At 40.3% G+C, this 17,813-nt stretch overlaps 1 protein-coding gene across 11 annotated transcripts in view; it reads left to right on the forward strand.

Annotated features, from left to right (window-relative positions):
* The window catches only part of nrxn3b (neurexin 3b), a 295,208-nt gene extending 291,474 nt beyond the window's left edge, over nt 1–3,734 (forward strand). For 10 of the 11 annotated variants that reach the window (XM_079340502.1, XM_079340512.1, XM_079340508.1 and 7 more), the window contains one exon: nt 787–3,734. In XM_079340502.1, the coding sequence (XP_079196628.1) occupies nt 787–1,772 (986 nt within the window). In that variant the 3' untranslated portion in view covers nt 1,773–3,734. The remainder of the gene's footprint in view (nt 1–786) is intronic. The other variant, XM_079340503.1, reaches the window with a different exon arrangement.
* The last annotated feature ends 14,079 nt before the right edge of the window (nt 3,735–17,813 follow it).

The following is a 17,813-nucleotide window of genomic DNA, read 5'->3' on the forward strand; positions in this document are numbered from 1 at the left end:
TTTCAGCGTTTGTGTTTTAGCAGTTGTTAGTGTTTGCTAGTTCCTGTCGGTCCAAATGATTAAACAGAACCTCTCCGACTTGCTTTATGACACACTTTACAGTTTCTCATTTCAGACTTAGTTAGCTTGCTTTTAGGCCCAATGGCTCGTAAACAAACGCTTATACCCTCTGCTTCTCTTTGTCCACAGAGTGCAATCTTCTGCTGCTCAGTTTTTTGAACAAACTCAAAAGGATTTAAACCTTAAACAAAACAAGCCTCTTAAAGAGCCTGAGTCTTTAATGTGGATAAAGGAGCAGTGGTATCACATAGTACTAAACATAGGGCAGAAATGTTTATGACACTCGGCGTCGCTCGCACATTATTCTAAATGTCCACGATAAATTCTGACTATGAGGCAGCATATATAGCAGACTAGTGTTGATTGCAGTATAAATTAAGCCCTAATGAAGCGTACTTCTATGTGGACAGAACATGTTGGAGTCTGTTTAACGTGGCTCACCCTGTGCATCCCTCAAAGCCTTTTGATGCAATGTAACCTTCTTTATGGCTGTTGGTTTCTTTCAGTTTGAGTCTTGTTTGGTTCTGAGTTTCCTTGTTTTTGCACTGGTACAGTATTTTCCATTCTTTCTTTCTTTCCTTTCTTTCAGTTCATTTCTTTTTTTGTTGAGCTTTGCTTTATTCGTTCTCTGGTTATTGGTTGTTTTTGTTGGTTTTTTTTGGTGTTTGGCTGTTTGATGATGTTCTGCCTTCTGATTGGTGCTTTTCTTCTCTCTTTCACTTTCAGGAGGGGAGCTAGTCATCCCCATACTAGTCGAGGACCCCATAGACATCCCCTCTGTATCCACCCGTTCTCCCTTCATCCCCCTCCCCCCCACCCTCCGCCCCGTCCTCACCATTATTGAGACCACCAAAGAGTCCTTGGCCATGGCCACTGAGGCGGGGGTACCTTGCTTGTCGGACCGAGGCAGCGATGATTGTGATGATGGTGATGGTGGTGATGATGGTGATGATGATGATGATGATGGCATGGTGATTTCGGGGTTTGGCTCTGGCGAAGCTTTCGACTCTAGCCTGCCCCCGACTGACGATGAAGATTTTTACACCACCTTCTCCCTGGTAACAGATAAGATCTTGACCACATCGGCCTATGAAGGCGGCTACAAAGCCCTCGCACCCAAGTGGGAGGCCAAGGACTTGAGGCCTAGCAAAGCCTCTGAGGCAGGTAGGACTACACCCACCTCGCCTCTTCCCAACCCCCGGGGCACGCCGCCGGCGGCGGTCCCCTCGGACACGCCACCCAAGCTGCCCGCCGGGAAAATGAACAACCGCGAGGTAAAACCCCCACAGCCGGACATAGTCCTGCTGCCCCTGCCCACGTCCTTCGATCTGGACGGTACCAAGCCACGGGGACCCTTCATCACGTCGCCCATGCTGCGCACGGTGCCCGCCGCCTTGCCCACCGTGCCTGGAGTGGTTCGGCGGGTTCCCCCAGGAGCCTCAGAGGTAATCCGGGAATCCAGCAGTACAACGGGCATGGTGGTGGGCATCGTCTCAGCGGCCGCCCTCTGCATCCTCATCCTCCTCTACGCCATGTACAAGTACAGGAACAGGGACGAGGGTTCCTACCAGGTGGACGAGACGCGCAACTACATCAGCAACTCGGCACAAACCAATGGCGCTGTGGTGAAGGATAAAACGCCCAGCGGCAGCGCCAAAGGCAGCGCTAGTAGCAAGAGACCGAAAGACAAGGACAAGGAATATTATGTATAGAAAGAAATCAAATCATTTCCCAACACATAGAAAAAAACTGTTTGGAACAAAGTTATAAACATTTTGACAGTACCATATTGGCAACTGTGATTTAAAAAGGATAAAATCTCCTGAGAACTCTTCTGAGTGCTGAAACATTTACAAAAGAACTTTGGCTAAAGGCAGCCCACTTACTATTGTAAGCATTACTGAGAGACAATGAAGTTGGACTTCAGCAGGACTCAGTGTGGATCTTTTTCAAGAGTCCCTACTGGAGACTTTTGGCAGTGTGAATAACATCACTCGAACATCCAAACGACCCCCAAAGTGACTGTCAAGAGGTGTGTGATCCTTGGAGTTCTGACAACCTTGTCCATTGTAACCCTGTAATATACGCTCACTGTCATTTCGGCCATTCTGAGCATGCATGTGAGGTGTATGTGACGTGGTGCTGGCATCTGTGTAAGTGAGGGACCTCAAGAAACTATGATTGTCGGGGAAAGTTGGAAGTCAAAACATGAGTTCACATTTCAAATGGTTTCATTTAATGTAGCTTTCATGGACGCGGTGTGAGCTAAAGTATATGTGTACTTTTAGCCGTCTTTTTATTTCTATATTTGTTTTTTTATTTATTCATTTAGAAAGTTATTTATTTATTTATTGAACTTATGTTAAAAAATATTGAAGGATGATGTCCAGTCAAGGTTGACCAGGCAGTGCTCAGTGACGGCTTAGCAGGATGTGATACAGTCATGTATCTTCATGCTTTTCTCTCCCTCTCTCACGTCTCAGCTAACGATTGGACCGCTATCAGTGGCATCCAAATTCTAAATATGTCAAGTGTTTCAAGTGTGCAAACGTGGATCCACCAGGCAAAGTGCACAATACATTGTCAATTCTCTGAATTTAAAGTCTCGGCTAGCATTTTTCTTTCCTTTCAAATCATTTGTTTGTTACATTTCCAGAGATGCTGTTTGCGAAAAGAGAAAAAAAGCATTGTCATATTTTGTCTTTATGGTTCCAATCTTTAAAAAAAAAAGGAAGAAAATCCAGGCTGAAGACTCATTTAAATGTGATAAAGTGTGATTCTATGACTGTGTCAAAATCAGCAAATATGTTTACATATTTTATTACATCATAGCCGTCGTGCTTTGCAGGTCAATATTGTACAGAAAACTCCAGTTTCTGTTGATTTTTGTTAATCCCTCTTTCTTGTATAGAGACATTATTTGATTTTTCCTGTTGTAGCAACATGACACAACAAACATCATTGTTATTGTTTGGCCGGGAATGCCTGGAGATAAAAAATGATGATGTGCACACAGGATGGTTTGTTTTAGGGCGTGGAGCAAACGTTGTTAGATTAGACGTCTAGTCTCTCTGGATGGTGTTTCTCTTCAGTCGCATGAATATTTGACCACGGGAAGCTGTCAGTCAAATAGAAAACACCTCCCTCTGACATCATGTCGGGGATTCCTCCCTTTTCAGAAATTACTTTCATTATGTTATTTATTTTTTTATTGGAAATTTAAAAACAGAACAAAATAATAAATACAAATTATGATGGATTTGGAGATCAATTGCTAGCACCTTACTGACTAACAAGTGATTTTTTTTGTCTTACTTTTTTTTATTTGACGTCAATGTTCTCGTCTGCACAGCTCGTCAGTTTTTTTTTGTTTGTTTTTGTAATCTTGTAGCTAAAGTCATGTCTCATTTTTATGACTTTCTCTTCCAGCAATCTATTGTTTTTTTAATGTCATTATTTATTGCTGAACTCATTTGTTCTCATTCGTTTTCATGCCGAATCAGTCAGTGTGTATGTTCACTTTGATTTTTTTTTTTTTTTTTTTGTGTGTTGGTACTTGGTTGGTTGATTAATTATTATTGTCTTCTGCTCCTTTGACTCCAAACAGTTCCCAGAAATAAAAAATGTTGTTCCCAAACTTCTTGTCAGAGACTACAGGGTCAACTTGTCTCTCACTCATCTGTGTTGTGGTTTTAGAGAGAGCGCAGAGGAGATGGAGACAGATACCATCTCCACCCAAGACTATTCACACAATTTCTTCTCATTCCTTTGCTGTCACTTCAGTGATTTCCTCTTTTATACCAAAAAGTGCCATCATTTCCATTCAGATGAAGTCCCAGGCAGTGCAGCTCAGCACTATCATTTACCTATAGATGATTATGCAAATGTGTACACTGTTCATAGATGCAGTGAGAGAAAGAGGAAGCGGGTGGAGAAAAGGGTTATTAGAGGGTCCGAGTCATCGCAACAGAAATGGCTATGGGTTCCTTTAAAGTCAGGCTTTTGTGCGAGTGCACAGCCAAATGAGATTCTCCTCCAGCATATGGCCGGGTTATGAGCCACTCAATGGCAGCAGCACCTGCTCTCCCAGCCCCTTTTTACACTGTCCATATTTCGCGCAAATGGGCCTTCACAGAGCCGGTCATTAACTTGCAATAGCCCATTGATGTAGGATATCAGAGCAGCGTGTGTGAGTATATCCAGCTCGCACAATGACTACATATTAACTCATTCATCCTGTCATGGGCAACGGGAACAAGCAGGCCAACAGGGATTTCTGCCACGGAGGGACTATTCTTTACAGCTTAGGCAAAGCCACGTTTCAATATTCTTTCTTTTTTTTTGTCTTTAACAGAATGTGAAGAAATTGTGTCTGACTCAACATAATAAAAAGTGAATATGTGAGAGAGAAAAAACGTAGATTTCAGCCAGAAATGACATCTAATCAGAGGCTCATTGGAGTAAAGTACACTTCACTATAGATTCTGATGTGTGGTTCGCGTCTTGATATAGAGGATAAATACTTTACTGTTTTTCTTAAGCCTGGTTCACACGGCAGGATAATTGCGCCGATTTTGGCCCCAATTCTCCCCTTCCGATAATCTTAAGGAGGCCCCCGATCATCATAAAATAATCTTATAAGATCATCCTGCCGTGTGTGGTGTGTTCAGACCGTTCTCGTCTGGTCGGAAGAATGTCGTGACCGCTCCGATCTCAAATCAGGGATATTCAACATGTTGGATTGTTTTGGCCCGATCTCTCATCATGTGTGGTGTCCCCCGAGGAGAAACAAGCACGAGCCTGTTGAATGTGACGCGTAGCCAATCAGAAAGCGAGGTGACTTATTAGCGAAAACAACAACAGCAAAACAACAACTACTCACCTCCATATCATGTAACAAGTACAGTTCATGCTCCCGTTGTCTCCGCTCCTTTGACCGACGCCTCTTTTTAAAACGTGTTTTTCAGATAAAAACAGCACAAACGATCCCTGTTACATCCTCTTCGTCCGTTTGTTGACTCTGGAATCACGTTTGATCTCGAGAGGTTTTGCGAGATTTCCAGTCTGATCGGGGGACGTTCGCGAGTGAAATCGGTTCGTGTGTGGTGTGTTGATGTTGCCGTGTGGCCGCACACCACACACTGTACGACCAAAACTGTAAAACCTGTGATTATTTATCACCATGTGTGTGGCAAAACCCAATAATCAGAACTCAAACAGTAGCCGACCACGCAGCCCCAATGGAAAGATTTTTTTCCAGCTCTTGGACCTATTACTGTGTGTAGATACTCACCTGGACTGAAAACCATTGAGGCTTTTAAGTCTAAAAAATGTTAACACGCTTTATAGAGCTGCCTTGTTGTGTTCCCTACACAGCTTATGAGAACGCAATACATTCTGTTTTCTAAACAAAACGTATTAGCTAATTGAGTCATGTGATATACAGAGGGTTCTGACATAAATAGGTGAAACAAACACAAATACGGAGTTTGGGGTTCAGAATGCAGTTTACCCCGAGCGGCAGTATCTGCATCACAGTGGTGAGTTTGAAGTTTACTTCCTTGGTCATTGAGTACTCAAATCAACTTACAGTTTTGTTTTTTAGGTTTTTATTTCTGTTGCAATCAAAAGTTTAAAAAAAAAAAAAAAAAGTCAATGCCGGTTTGAAGGCTCCATGAAGGCTGAAAGTTAACAGAACATGAAAAGTTGAAACTTCTCTTTATACCAAACAGAGAGGTCAATTCTACCAGTGGTTGCGCTAAATGCAACACATATTATATTTCTTATATATATTTGTCATTATATTTCAAACAAAACAAAAATCAATCAATTTATATAATACCGAATCATCTATTTGTTAATTAAAGAGGGCAGGGGCAGTTATCGCTCTGTGGTAGAGTCGGTACAAGAGCTCCAGCTTCTAATACTGAGGGTGACTTGTATAGGTCTGACCTGTGGTGTAAAAGTGCTTTGAGAATTCAGCAGACTGCTAAAGCACTCATCAAGCTCAAGAGTTTTTATTTTTATTTTATATCCTTTATTAATCCCTGAGGGGAAATTGTGGTTCGCACTTAATTCCCACTTCTCACACACACAGGCCTGAATCACACATGCGAGAGAGATGTCAGAGTGCGGCAGCCCCTGAGCTGGTGGGAGTTCGGTGCCTTGTTCAAGGGCAACTTGGCAGTGCTCGAGAAGTGGTCTGGCATCTCTCCAGCTACCAGATCAACTTCCATATTTTGGTCTGCATCGGGACTTGAACCGATGGTCCTCCCAACCAGACTGAACTACTGCTGCCCCCAACACAAGTCTTCTTTCAACCCACAACTGGGGACATTAGTCAAAAGAACCTCTCACAGAAACAGACTTGTGGTTATCAGCAATCTGCCATGAACTGTGATGAGTTAAGAAAGCGGGATAGATGCAGAGGAGAGGCAGTCTTGAACCTCTCATTTAAGACTCCAAACCAAACCTGTGATTTATCTGTCAGGTTTTGCAGCTAGTTCTAACAGTCAACTAATTTGATTTCCCTGACTTTGCTACCTGTAAATCTATTCTAAATCCAAATTTAAATTTGAATTTCTATGTAATGTTGAGTAAAGTAGATGCCAAAGAGTCAGAAACAGTTTTGAACAAACAGATCTATTTCATCTGGGTCGTGCTCTCACATTTAACCTTCTAAAAGTTTTGTGCAATGTATGGCTGTGAAGCCGTTCTCCATCACTGATTTGTTCCTTTGGAAGCTATCTTGCCTTTTTAATATCGCCCAACATTTATCTGGTCTGGTGTAAATTGAGCTTCCAGCTGGTAGAAGTGCTTTACCTTTTTCTTTCAACTGTCAGGGTTGATTTGCTTAAGATGGAGCATCTGTCACAGACAATTAATCTCATAGCCAACATTAATATGAAAAATTAAATTAGTATTTTTTTTTTCATTTTAAAGGATATGAATTTCAGTCTAATCTTAAAATCCTAAATGAAGAGAGATTGAGACTGTCAGCCAAACGATTTAAAATAATCCACAAAAGTGACTGAGAAAGACTCTCTTATTTTAAGAAGAAAAATGTTGTCAATGTTGTCTTCGTTAAAAAAGAAGACTTTGAGTGTGCAGAGGGCAGAGATTTAAAAAAGCAAGTTGCGAGACACAACAATGACATCAAAAGAAGTGAGAACAAACACCAGCACCAGAGAAGGTAATTATGGGATAAATCAGCACAGAAAGAAACAGCAATACACGAGGAGCACAACAGTTCAGCCAAATATTTCCCCAAACATTATTATCCTTATTATTCTATACTGGCAAGTAATGTTACAATCATAATGAGCTCAAAGAAATAAATATGATTGACTTACAGAGAGAAAATAAGTCTACATTTAGCATCTGTACGGCTTAGTGACAGAAAGCCTCAAACAGTGAGGTCATTCTCAGATTTACAGCAGCAGGGGGCCTGCAGAGGAAACGTACTCACTTGATATTCACGTCCCATTTGTTCACACAGTTGTTGCCTGACAAAATTTATTGATTAGATTTTATACTGTATGTATCAACTACTTTTCCTTTTAGTCAAATTAGTAGAAGTAGATTACATCAATCCCGCTGATGTCAGCAGGATAATTCATATCCTAATTGACAGAAAAAAAACTATTTACATTTGCTAATGGCTTTTCTAAATGGATTTCTGCGTGCATTAGCTCAGCCTGCGCCCTGTATAGGGTCTGTGGAACGCCAACCAGGCTCCCCTTCAGGCATTTACAGGCTGACAGTTGACCTGTCATGAAATTTTACTTCAACTAATGAACTGGTTAATTCCACTTAAACGCTTTATGGCCTGTTTTTGCTTTCAAATAAACAGCGGCTCTATTGGAGTAATACATCAGCTGTGGCAGTAATAACAGATTTAACTTGTTTTTGTTGCCTCGTCTTGCGTTGACGCTGTAAAACACCTTGAGCTCTGGGAGCGCCTGCAGCTGGAGCATTTTACAGCTCCACTGTATAGATTGTAGACATGCAGCTTTTTTCCCCCCCTCAAAGATTCAGGAGAGATGCTGTATCCTCCATGGACAGAAACAAAGCAACTGTGAAGGCGATGCTGATCAGTTCTGACAGGTAAAGTATGAGCCTGCTGACCTTAACTCCAGCATTATGAAGGACACACACAAACAAACACACCTTGAAGAGTAGTGTGTGTCTCTTTGCTTGGCATACGCTGGAACCACACGTGAGTCCACTAACACGCAGAAAAAAGGCGCTAAGTGGTCACATGTGGGGTTAAACATTCATATTTTGAAGTTACAGTGGGTGCACACAGTGATAACTTAGCAGAATAGTCAGGTGCGTATATGCACTTAATTCATTTTGCGTCTCGCTGCAGGGAGCACACCTCCTCTTATTCTTCCACTCCATCACTCAGCAGCTTTCAGTTAGCTCCTCAGTCCTAATTAACTGCCAAGATATGAATGCACTAATCTGGGCTCTAAATCTTCAGTTCCTCTGACAAAAGCTTTTACAGGCTGTCACGGCTGCATGATAAACAGCAGGGCTGCTTCCTCGCCCAGAGGACACAGTGCCATCTAGGGACCACATCTGGCAGCTTCGGGTTTGTACTCTTCAGGCAGGGTGTGTATTGCTCTTCACACACAATGCATCACAGTGTAAGAGCAACTGTATCAACTCTATAGCAGGATCTTAAAATCCTTTACCTTTCAGAGGTTAATATTAATCTGTAATTCTCTGTTTGACTAGAAACACTTTCAATAAAAACTCATTTAAATGTTAAAGTTAAAACAGTGATGAGATAATAACAAAACATGTGGCTCAGATACTTATTCCAACACACAATTCAGCAATTCAGGATTTAAAATGGAAGATGTTCAAAATGATATGCTTTTATAGGCAACATTGTTTAGAACAGACAATAAAGCAAATTAAGAATGATTCACAGACCATTAATCCTTCAGTTGCAAGTTGAAAACCTCCCATGACGCCAACATCTCCTCTAGAAATGAAGCATTTTGTGCATCCTTGGGTGTTTTTAATGTTACTCACATTAGAGGAATATTACTGTACCTTTGAATTGATTATCACTGAAGTGGAACGTAAGTTTCCCTGGTGGAGACCGGGCTGCAAAATTCAGGAATGGGAGAGAGAGGAGAGAACCTGAGCTGCACATCAAAACAAGCTCCACTGTTGCTCTGCAGTCAGGAGCATCAACAGGCGTGTGAGGAGCGTGTATGAAGCCAGTCACTCATTTATACTGTATGTCTCTGTCTCCATCTGTATGTGTCAGTGAGTGATGTACAAAAGTGTGTGTGTGTGTGTGTGTGTGTGTGTGTGTGTGTGTGTGTGCATGTGTCTGTGTGTGTGATGAATCAACTACCGAGGGATACAAGCCTCCTATCCAAGCCTGACAGTGTGATTGGATCCAACGAGAATCCCAAAGAAGCAATGAGTACCTCAGTGGCAGCTCCACTCCCAGAGGCCCCCGTGCAGCCAACGGGCCGACCCCGGCCCTCAACAGTCCAGACCAGATGGAGAGGGAGGAGGGATGGGATCTGGGAAGCATAAAGAGGACGGGTGAACTTCAAACCATTTCTGCTGCTGTGAAGGTGACTGCGGCAAAAGCAGCTGTAAAATCTGATGTGATCAGAAGTGAAGGTGGCAGATAATTGTCGAGGGTGTCTGTCAGGGGCGTCTGCATGCTGCTCCAATCTGATGTGTCAGGTATGAATTCATAAAAAGCCCAACCGGGATGGAAAAAGTTTGGATATATTAACTGATAAGGATCAAAAACAGAAAATGCCAGCGATAAGTGAAACATTTTTATCAAGTTTATTAAAAAAAATACACATCATGGCTCTTTTATTAAAAATGTGAACAAAATTCAGTGTCGCTTGTGGAGGTGACTCTAAATTCAATATTGAATTCCACATGAGGGCTTTTGCCTCTAGCAAGCCAGTCATAGCAAATAACAATCTGTTTTTAATTGAGTTGCTTTGTTAAATAAAACATTTAGATTGCCATCTGGTTTATTTGGATGAGACTAAGCTCTGTTCTGGCAGGAGAAATAGGAATCTGTTAATACATCAGCGTTTTAAGTCCTCCCAAGGAACTACAAGCTGGGTTAAAAATAGTGATATATAATTAACTTTGTTGCTTCATTTGAAGTTAAGAATCATTGCACATAAGTACTCGATGTAAGAATCAGTTGTTGAAATGTTTCACTTGCGCAAGTTACACTTTGACAGAAAAATAACATCTGACTGACAACTCTTTTTAAATACAATCTAAATAATTCATGTGTAATGTGTTATCTGTAAATATTTAAGATGGCTGACATTATTTGGGCATTAAAACTTTAAACTACAGTTCTTTATGGCATGTGTAAAGGATAAAAGCTAAAGTTATGTTTGACATCCTTCACAACATTCAGTGTTTCTACTTTCAACAAGGAGGGTGCCTGCAGAGAAGCTACAGGTTAGCATGTGGGAAGTTACGGAAGTCGTACAGTTTTACAGTTGATGCCCAAGTCTGAAGCATTAGCTGACTAATTAGCTTGACAGTGTGCTAAGCTAACAAAGCAGGTATGGTGAGCGCAGACCAAGATACCTTCTAACTAACGCTTTCATATATATTTTAAAAATCTATGCATGCACGACAAGTCTTCTGTTACTTTCATGAAAATTTTCAAAAAGTTCAATTCAACTGAAATTCAATTCAAAGTTACAACAACGTAAACCTAGACCAGACCTCGATCTCAGTCATTTAAAGTCGTTGATTTGATGCAGACCATATCCTTTCTCTAAGAGCAACCACTAGCGAGAGGCTAATGAGGATCGAACAACCAAACTTCAGCTTTCTGCCACAGCCTAAAGACCACCTTGCTATGTTAATCAGCCCATAGGTGTGAGTGTGAGTGGTTGTCTGTCTCTGTATGTTGGCATTAGGATTGACTGTCAACTATTCTAGGTTGCACTCTGCTTCTCGCCCAACGACAGCTGAGATTGGCTCAAGGCTTACTGCCACCCAAACAGGATAAACTGTGTGAGCAGTATTTCTGTTTTTTCTTTTATTTCTTCTATTTATCCCCGTGGTTCCCAAGTGGTCGACCACAGGAGCAGTGGCCCGCATACACCCTGACGGAGCAGGGGGAGCAATTCGGGGTTAAGTGTCTTGCCCAAGGACACATCAGACATGTTGCACGCAGGAGCTAGGCATCGAACCCTCGACGTTCCGGTTTGAGATCCACAGCTGTCCCTATGTATTAGAGGTGATGGAGGGATCAATGGACTCAAGTGGTCATCTGAGGAACGACGCATTTTTAGTTTAATTCAAGAAGCTACACAACAGTCAGTCAGTTTGTCGTGTTTTGTCATTTTTATTTAGTGATACAGAAAACACAACTTACATTATGATGCATCTGCGTTTCAACTCAGTTGGCTCCATAAGGGACCCCTTACTTTATATACCTCACGCATACATTCTCACTTCATCATTATTTATAACACATTTATTTACAGCTCAAAGCAGCCATATTTTTCTAACAGCTGTTCAAATCTGTCCGAGCCAGACAGGATTTAATTTCTGCTTGTTCCAGTTGGTCACTGATAATACAGCATACAGAGAGCAGGTTTAATTTGTTTTTGCAGATTTTATCCAAACCTGTTCAAAATCAGTGCAGTATGAAATAAAAGTATAATGATCCATTTAGAAATGTGCACAGGAGGATAAGACTCCCAGTGTTCGACCCTGCGGGCGCTAGAGTCAGAGCCTTATCCCTCGCTTTGCAGGCTTATCACACATTCATGAGATACAGTGAATGATAAGCGATAAACTAATGGCACTAAATCTGTCACTCTTACAGCCAGTCAAGCTAGGTCACACCTGGGCTTTAACAGTCACAGTCTGTTTGCTGTGAGCCTGTGCAGAGCTGCTCTACGTGATTCAGCACAGGTCCTTACAGTGATGACACTCGAGCGTGGCATAAAGAACGAGAGGCGCCCGCTCGCTGTGCCAAGAGAGGTCATTCTGGTATCATGATTGGGCGGCTGGTGCCTCACACCTGCCTGCCATCAAACATGGAAATCTCTGCACTCATCCTTGACTGTTGCATATTCTGTGAGCAAACACTGTGTATGGACCTTCATTTTATTTTGAAATGGGTTATAAATACATACTGTTGCACAACAATAGCACAAAAAACATGATTTTTTTTTTCTAAGCACACGAGAAAATGAGGTTGATACAGAGAGTCGGCAGCAGCAACCCATTCACTTATTGAGCTATGGCATCTGGATACACTCTCAGCCTCCAGGCTTAAACGAAAAAGCAGAGCATGGCTGCCTGATTGAATGGGTTTGTAATGTAAGCCAAATAGGTTTGTTCTAATGGGAATCAGCCTCTGTGGCTGCTGCAGAGGCTTACGCCAGCACTATAACAGCAGTAAGCAGCGGTGGCAGACACCTCAGCACGCTTTGATTGGCTCCGAGAGGCAGAAGCAACACTAAGAGTTTGCTGTGTTTACTAATGGCCGTTTTAGTGAGCTAATATTCAATGAGCCTGAACTTAGGCAATCACTGTATTTGTCAGGAAGGCTTTCTATGTTATACATGTGGTTTTAAAAGCTAAACTGACTCAGGTGTTTTTACAACTTCATAAAGCCAAAAGCTGCTCCACTGTGACAGCATTTAAATGAGACGTCCTGCCTTTATGTCCTCGAGCAAAAAACACTCGCTGGAGCCTGAATATCTGTAGAGAACAAAAAATGTGGAGGGGGAACCAAGATAAATTATCAATATTAATATTCAGTGAAAGGTTGACAAGAAACAAATGTTAAGATAAAACACTAACAAGTTTCACTTCTAACTTTAGGCCTCCATTGATCTTTGGCATTCACTTTTGTCAGGGAATTTAAAAGGACAAGTGAAGAGTCTTTTTAAGCATTTATAACCACAGATTGACTCACCCTGTTTACATGTTTTATAAAGTAAGATAGTCTCCAGCATCAAAGCAAACATGACGCTACAATAAACTGCGGGGTTTTCTCTGCAAGACAACAGTGCAGCACTTAATGCCAACCATACACTACAACACTTAGCATTAACCTTTGTTTATTTATTTATTAAAAAAGAAAAGTTTAATATATGAAACCCAATGTCTGAATATCCTGAAGAATTAATAGTTAATTCTATTTGTTATTTTAGTACTTGCATCCTCTGCTCAACATGATGTTAACATAAGTGGTATACAATTCCAGCTCAAAAGATTTTTAGTAGTAAACAGACAGCTTAGAGTCTGCTTTAAACTATGTAACGTATGCAATAAATGTAGTTTCTTTTGAGTAAGTGACCCTTACCAAACAAAAACATCCGAGGCGATACAGACTAGCTTTGTCGCTGTCAATCTCAGACTATATGAGCAAATATAAACGTTTTTTTCCAATAGTACTGCAAATTTAGCTATTTAAACACAGATGTAATAAAGCTAGATGTTTTTCATTCTAATATTAAATGGTATGTCCAAGAAGGGCACTATGTAGTATGGAGAAGAGGATTTTAATCACAAGAAGACCTTCATAAACTGATTTTATGAATGAGCAAACTGTCTTTGAAAATATGCATCAAAACATTTAGATAAGAACATGTGTAGTAGGTCTGTTGTCACTGCGCGCTGAGCTTCATTAGACCTTTTTTAAAAAAGTCCTGTGACCAGATTGTCATGTGTTTGTCTTCTTAGCTCCTGTGTGAACTACTAGAGTCTGGGTGTGTGGAGAGGAGAGACAACTGTCCAAACACTGTTCCTCTCTGCAGCATTATTCCAGTGTCGCTCTGTCAAACAACAAAAATAAATAAATCAGAATGAACATATACTCAAAAGCAATGCTTATAAAGACAATTATACCAATTTTTGTCTGACTTAATGTAGCAAAGGGAGACGATCAAAAAAACATGGCGAGAAAAATGAAAGAACAGACTGACCTGTATGAAGTCCCATTCAGAGTTTCTTTAGTAGCATGGAGACATGTTGACGGCAGGAGACTTCTTCTGGACGATATCCGTCTTCTTGGAAAACCTTTGAACCAAATCAAGAAATGTGAGTTCAGATACAACAGCCAAAGTGATCTAACTACACTTTGAGAGGACAAGGATGAGACTTGTTGAGCGTTTGCATAACTCCAACAGCAAATCTGGCAAAACATAGTAAAAATGTAAATAACATTTAAATAATGTTTACATTCTATGACACTATTGAGACAGTTATTAAACATTTTTATATGGATACATATATATAGTTTTTGTGCAACCTCATGTGAGTCCCATTTGCCTCCCACTCTATGCCTTCATTGTTTTCAGCATGTACAGTACATACAGCAGGTTCCAATGGCAAACAAAAGCAGCAATCAGATGCAAACACTGCAGACCCTGAAACACAGAACATAACCTCCTCTGGAGCATGTTAGCAATCAGCATTAGTTATCTCAGTAATATAGTTTGATTTAAAGAGAATCTCCTTATGTCAGAAATGTTCGGCTGTAGGTTGAAAATATTATGCTCATTCTTTCTGCATCTATATAGATCCACAGACAGACAGTCTGAGTCCCTCTAAATACATCTGAATACTGCTGGCACATTAAAAATTTGATTGTCATGCGTCGGTTTATTCTGACACACTCAGACTGATGTGTGTTACATTTCTCATGCATGTGCAAATGCGATTGAAACTGTTTTTTGGGAGGGCAGAATTTTTTGCCAGAACAAATCACAAATAAACACAAACCAGAGATTAGCTCTGAATTTATTCATTAACATCTCTCCACCTGACAAAGTGGAGTAAAGCTGGACTAATGATAGGGCAGAGCGTGAATGAAAATGAGTCTGTCTGGAGCAGCACGTCTGATCTATGAGTCTGCATGTTGTTTAGATGCTTAATATAACTCTAATAAACAGATGCTTCTCTGCGGAGGTAGTTAGAGTATAAAAAAGCACATTAGGGATCAGACATTAGGGTTGTCTGAAAGCGTAACTGAGCAGCCATTAATATTTATTCTAGACAAATATGAAAATATTTTCCATAACAAGACTAAGAGGAGGTAAAAAAGCAAAGTCTTGATGTTAACATATTATTCAAGTGTCACCCTTAAAGTATCTGTGTCAATAAAAGTAGTTCAGACCAACATCAAATGAAATGTTAAAAAAAGTGTCAAGGTTTTTGGCTACGTATTGCCACCAGAGCAGCTTCAATGCATGTTTCCAGTTTGTTGAACTCTGATGGAGGGACTGTAGCCTCCATGCATGGGACGCTCGCACACTGCGCCACCAGCGCCCCTGTAGCTGGGATCTTCATCATTCCCAAGGAACCATCATAAGAAGATGAGTACAGTACAATTAGTAGTTCACTTGTCCCGGATGTAACAAAGTGCTTTACAAATGAAACCCCAAATAGCACAAAAGCAGTTTCACCATGTTCACAAGAAGCATTTCATACTGCACAAAATGTTGTTGCTGCAATTACACATCAATCATGACTAGTGATTTACTGATAAAGAAATCTGCAGATCAGAAATAAACACAGAGCCTGATAAATAAACTATTGTTCAAACTGCCCTGACATACACGCACCAGAAAATACTCCTCCCTTTTCATCGAGACTCTGCAACAGGAATGAATGAACGTCACACTATGGTGATACATTTTCTATTGATCACACAGTGTGATCTGTTGCACCACTACTCTCAGGTTTTAAGTTGGACACATGTAAAGTAGTGAGTTTACACCAGCCTGGTAGCTACAAAATAACATCAGCACCCCCCCCCCCCCCCCCCATAACCAATACAAAGATAATACAACAATAACCCATTCACTAACTATAATTTAAGTCACTTAAAGTTTCATGTTAAACTCTAATAAAGTCTCCAAGAAATGTTATTATAAAAACAAAAAAGAAGTCCCCACATTAGTGCAGAGTCAATGTTTGCTGAAAAATATGCTCCTAGAAGTGTTCAATATTTTCTCTGGACTTTGACTTTCTAAATGTGCTTAGAACTTAAGAGGGGAAGCAGGGACTGAGCGAAGGCTTAGTACAGCTTCACAGCTCATTTTTCCTCTAAGCTTGGCTGAGCTTTGCTTTCCTCTGGACGCTGCTTTACAAAACACACTTCTTTTTTTTTTTTTTTAGACTGGACTTGTCATCGCCTGGATAATGTGGAACATTTTGTTATCAAGGCTTACACAAACTTTGGCTCTTCCTAATACATGGCTTTACAAGACTTCTGTCTTTTTTAAATGATTTTTGAGAGACAGCGTGGCTGTTTGTTTAGAGGAGGAGCACTGCAATGTTGAAAATATCCACACTCTTATAAGCTTTAATTTTTTTTTTATAAATGCAAGTGACAACTTAAGTGTCAATTTTCTTTTTCAGAAAATGACAGGCCACCATACAAAAGACACCTGCAAATACTTTTAAAGCAAGATTTGTGTTGTACAGCTGGCAACGCTAACAAACTAAATCCCAGAAGCCTACATTTAGTAAAGATTTAGTATTTCTTTAGAGGAGTTCATACTTACTGTATGTGTCATCGACCTCTTGTGTTTATGTCTTCCTTCATATTTATTGCACCACACGTCTCTAGAGAAAATCACTGTGGTAAGGAACACCTCAATTCTCAACCAAGGGGTAAAATTAATGTTTTTTTTAAGAGAGGAGTCTCAGTACTAAAATCACAGCTGACGGTTTATTATTAGGCTCTGAAATTTAACAAACCAAGTGACACAGTTGCAGAAAAAGGCAGTTCAACATGAGTATGGTACAAAGTTTACCTGTTCAGAGGACCCTTCTCCTTGCAACTGTGAATTTTTCCAAGTGCTTTGCTTAAGATGGATCAATGTTGGGTCTCTGTAAATTATATATATGGTTTATATGTGGAGTTTAGACCTGCTGTTTTTCAAAAGTGTGATATAACATTTGTCATTAATTTACGCTATAGACCTAATCTTCTTAAATGCAATTATAATAAAATAAGTTGATGAGGCATTGTGTTATGAAACTTTATATTTTTCTTTAACCTTAAAAGAGCAAGTAAGAAGATCCAAAGTGTTTCTTAAAAAAAACAAAAAAAATCTATTTATTTCATATATAGCATTTTTTCTATTTTACTGAATCCTGAATGTTTTTTGTCGAGGCACACATTTATTCACTTTCTTGTTTCACAGGCAACGGTTCCATTTTTCTTCAAAGCCTCCTGGTGTGTGATTATAGGATGGCTGTGTTCATGCATGTCCAGGAAGATGATGGGCTTAGGTTGTGGATGCTTAACCAAAAAAAAACAAAAAAAAAACATGCAGCACCAATATATTCAGCTAGCTACTGTACTTACAGCAGCAGAAATATGTGAACATGAATGAAGTCAATCACCACTGCACTACAGTTCATGCTGCTATGGCATCGCTCTCTTGTAACCATATCTACAACATTTTAGCTGGCACGCTAACGCTAACAAGTCAACTTCTTGCAAGTTCAAAGAAAGCTATTTGTTTATAATATTCTCTTAAAATGGTCTCTTTTCCTCAGAGTGACCACATTGGTTGTGTTTCATGCCTCCTTTTTTTTCTTCTTTTTTTTACAATATTATATAAACTGTATTAAACTACTACAGTTACCAATAAAAACACCACAGATGGTCAAAGTTAGTAGTAAGTAGTAGTATTGTATGTGCCATAGTGGGGTACTATGCAGTCCCTACCATGGTACTTAACTATACC

The sequence above is a fragment of the Symphodus melops genome (genome assembly GCF_947650265.1).
Source record: "Symphodus melops genome assembly, chromosome: 1".
Lineage (NCBI taxonomy): Eukaryota > Metazoa > Chordata > Actinopteri > Labriformes > Labridae > Symphodus > Symphodus melops.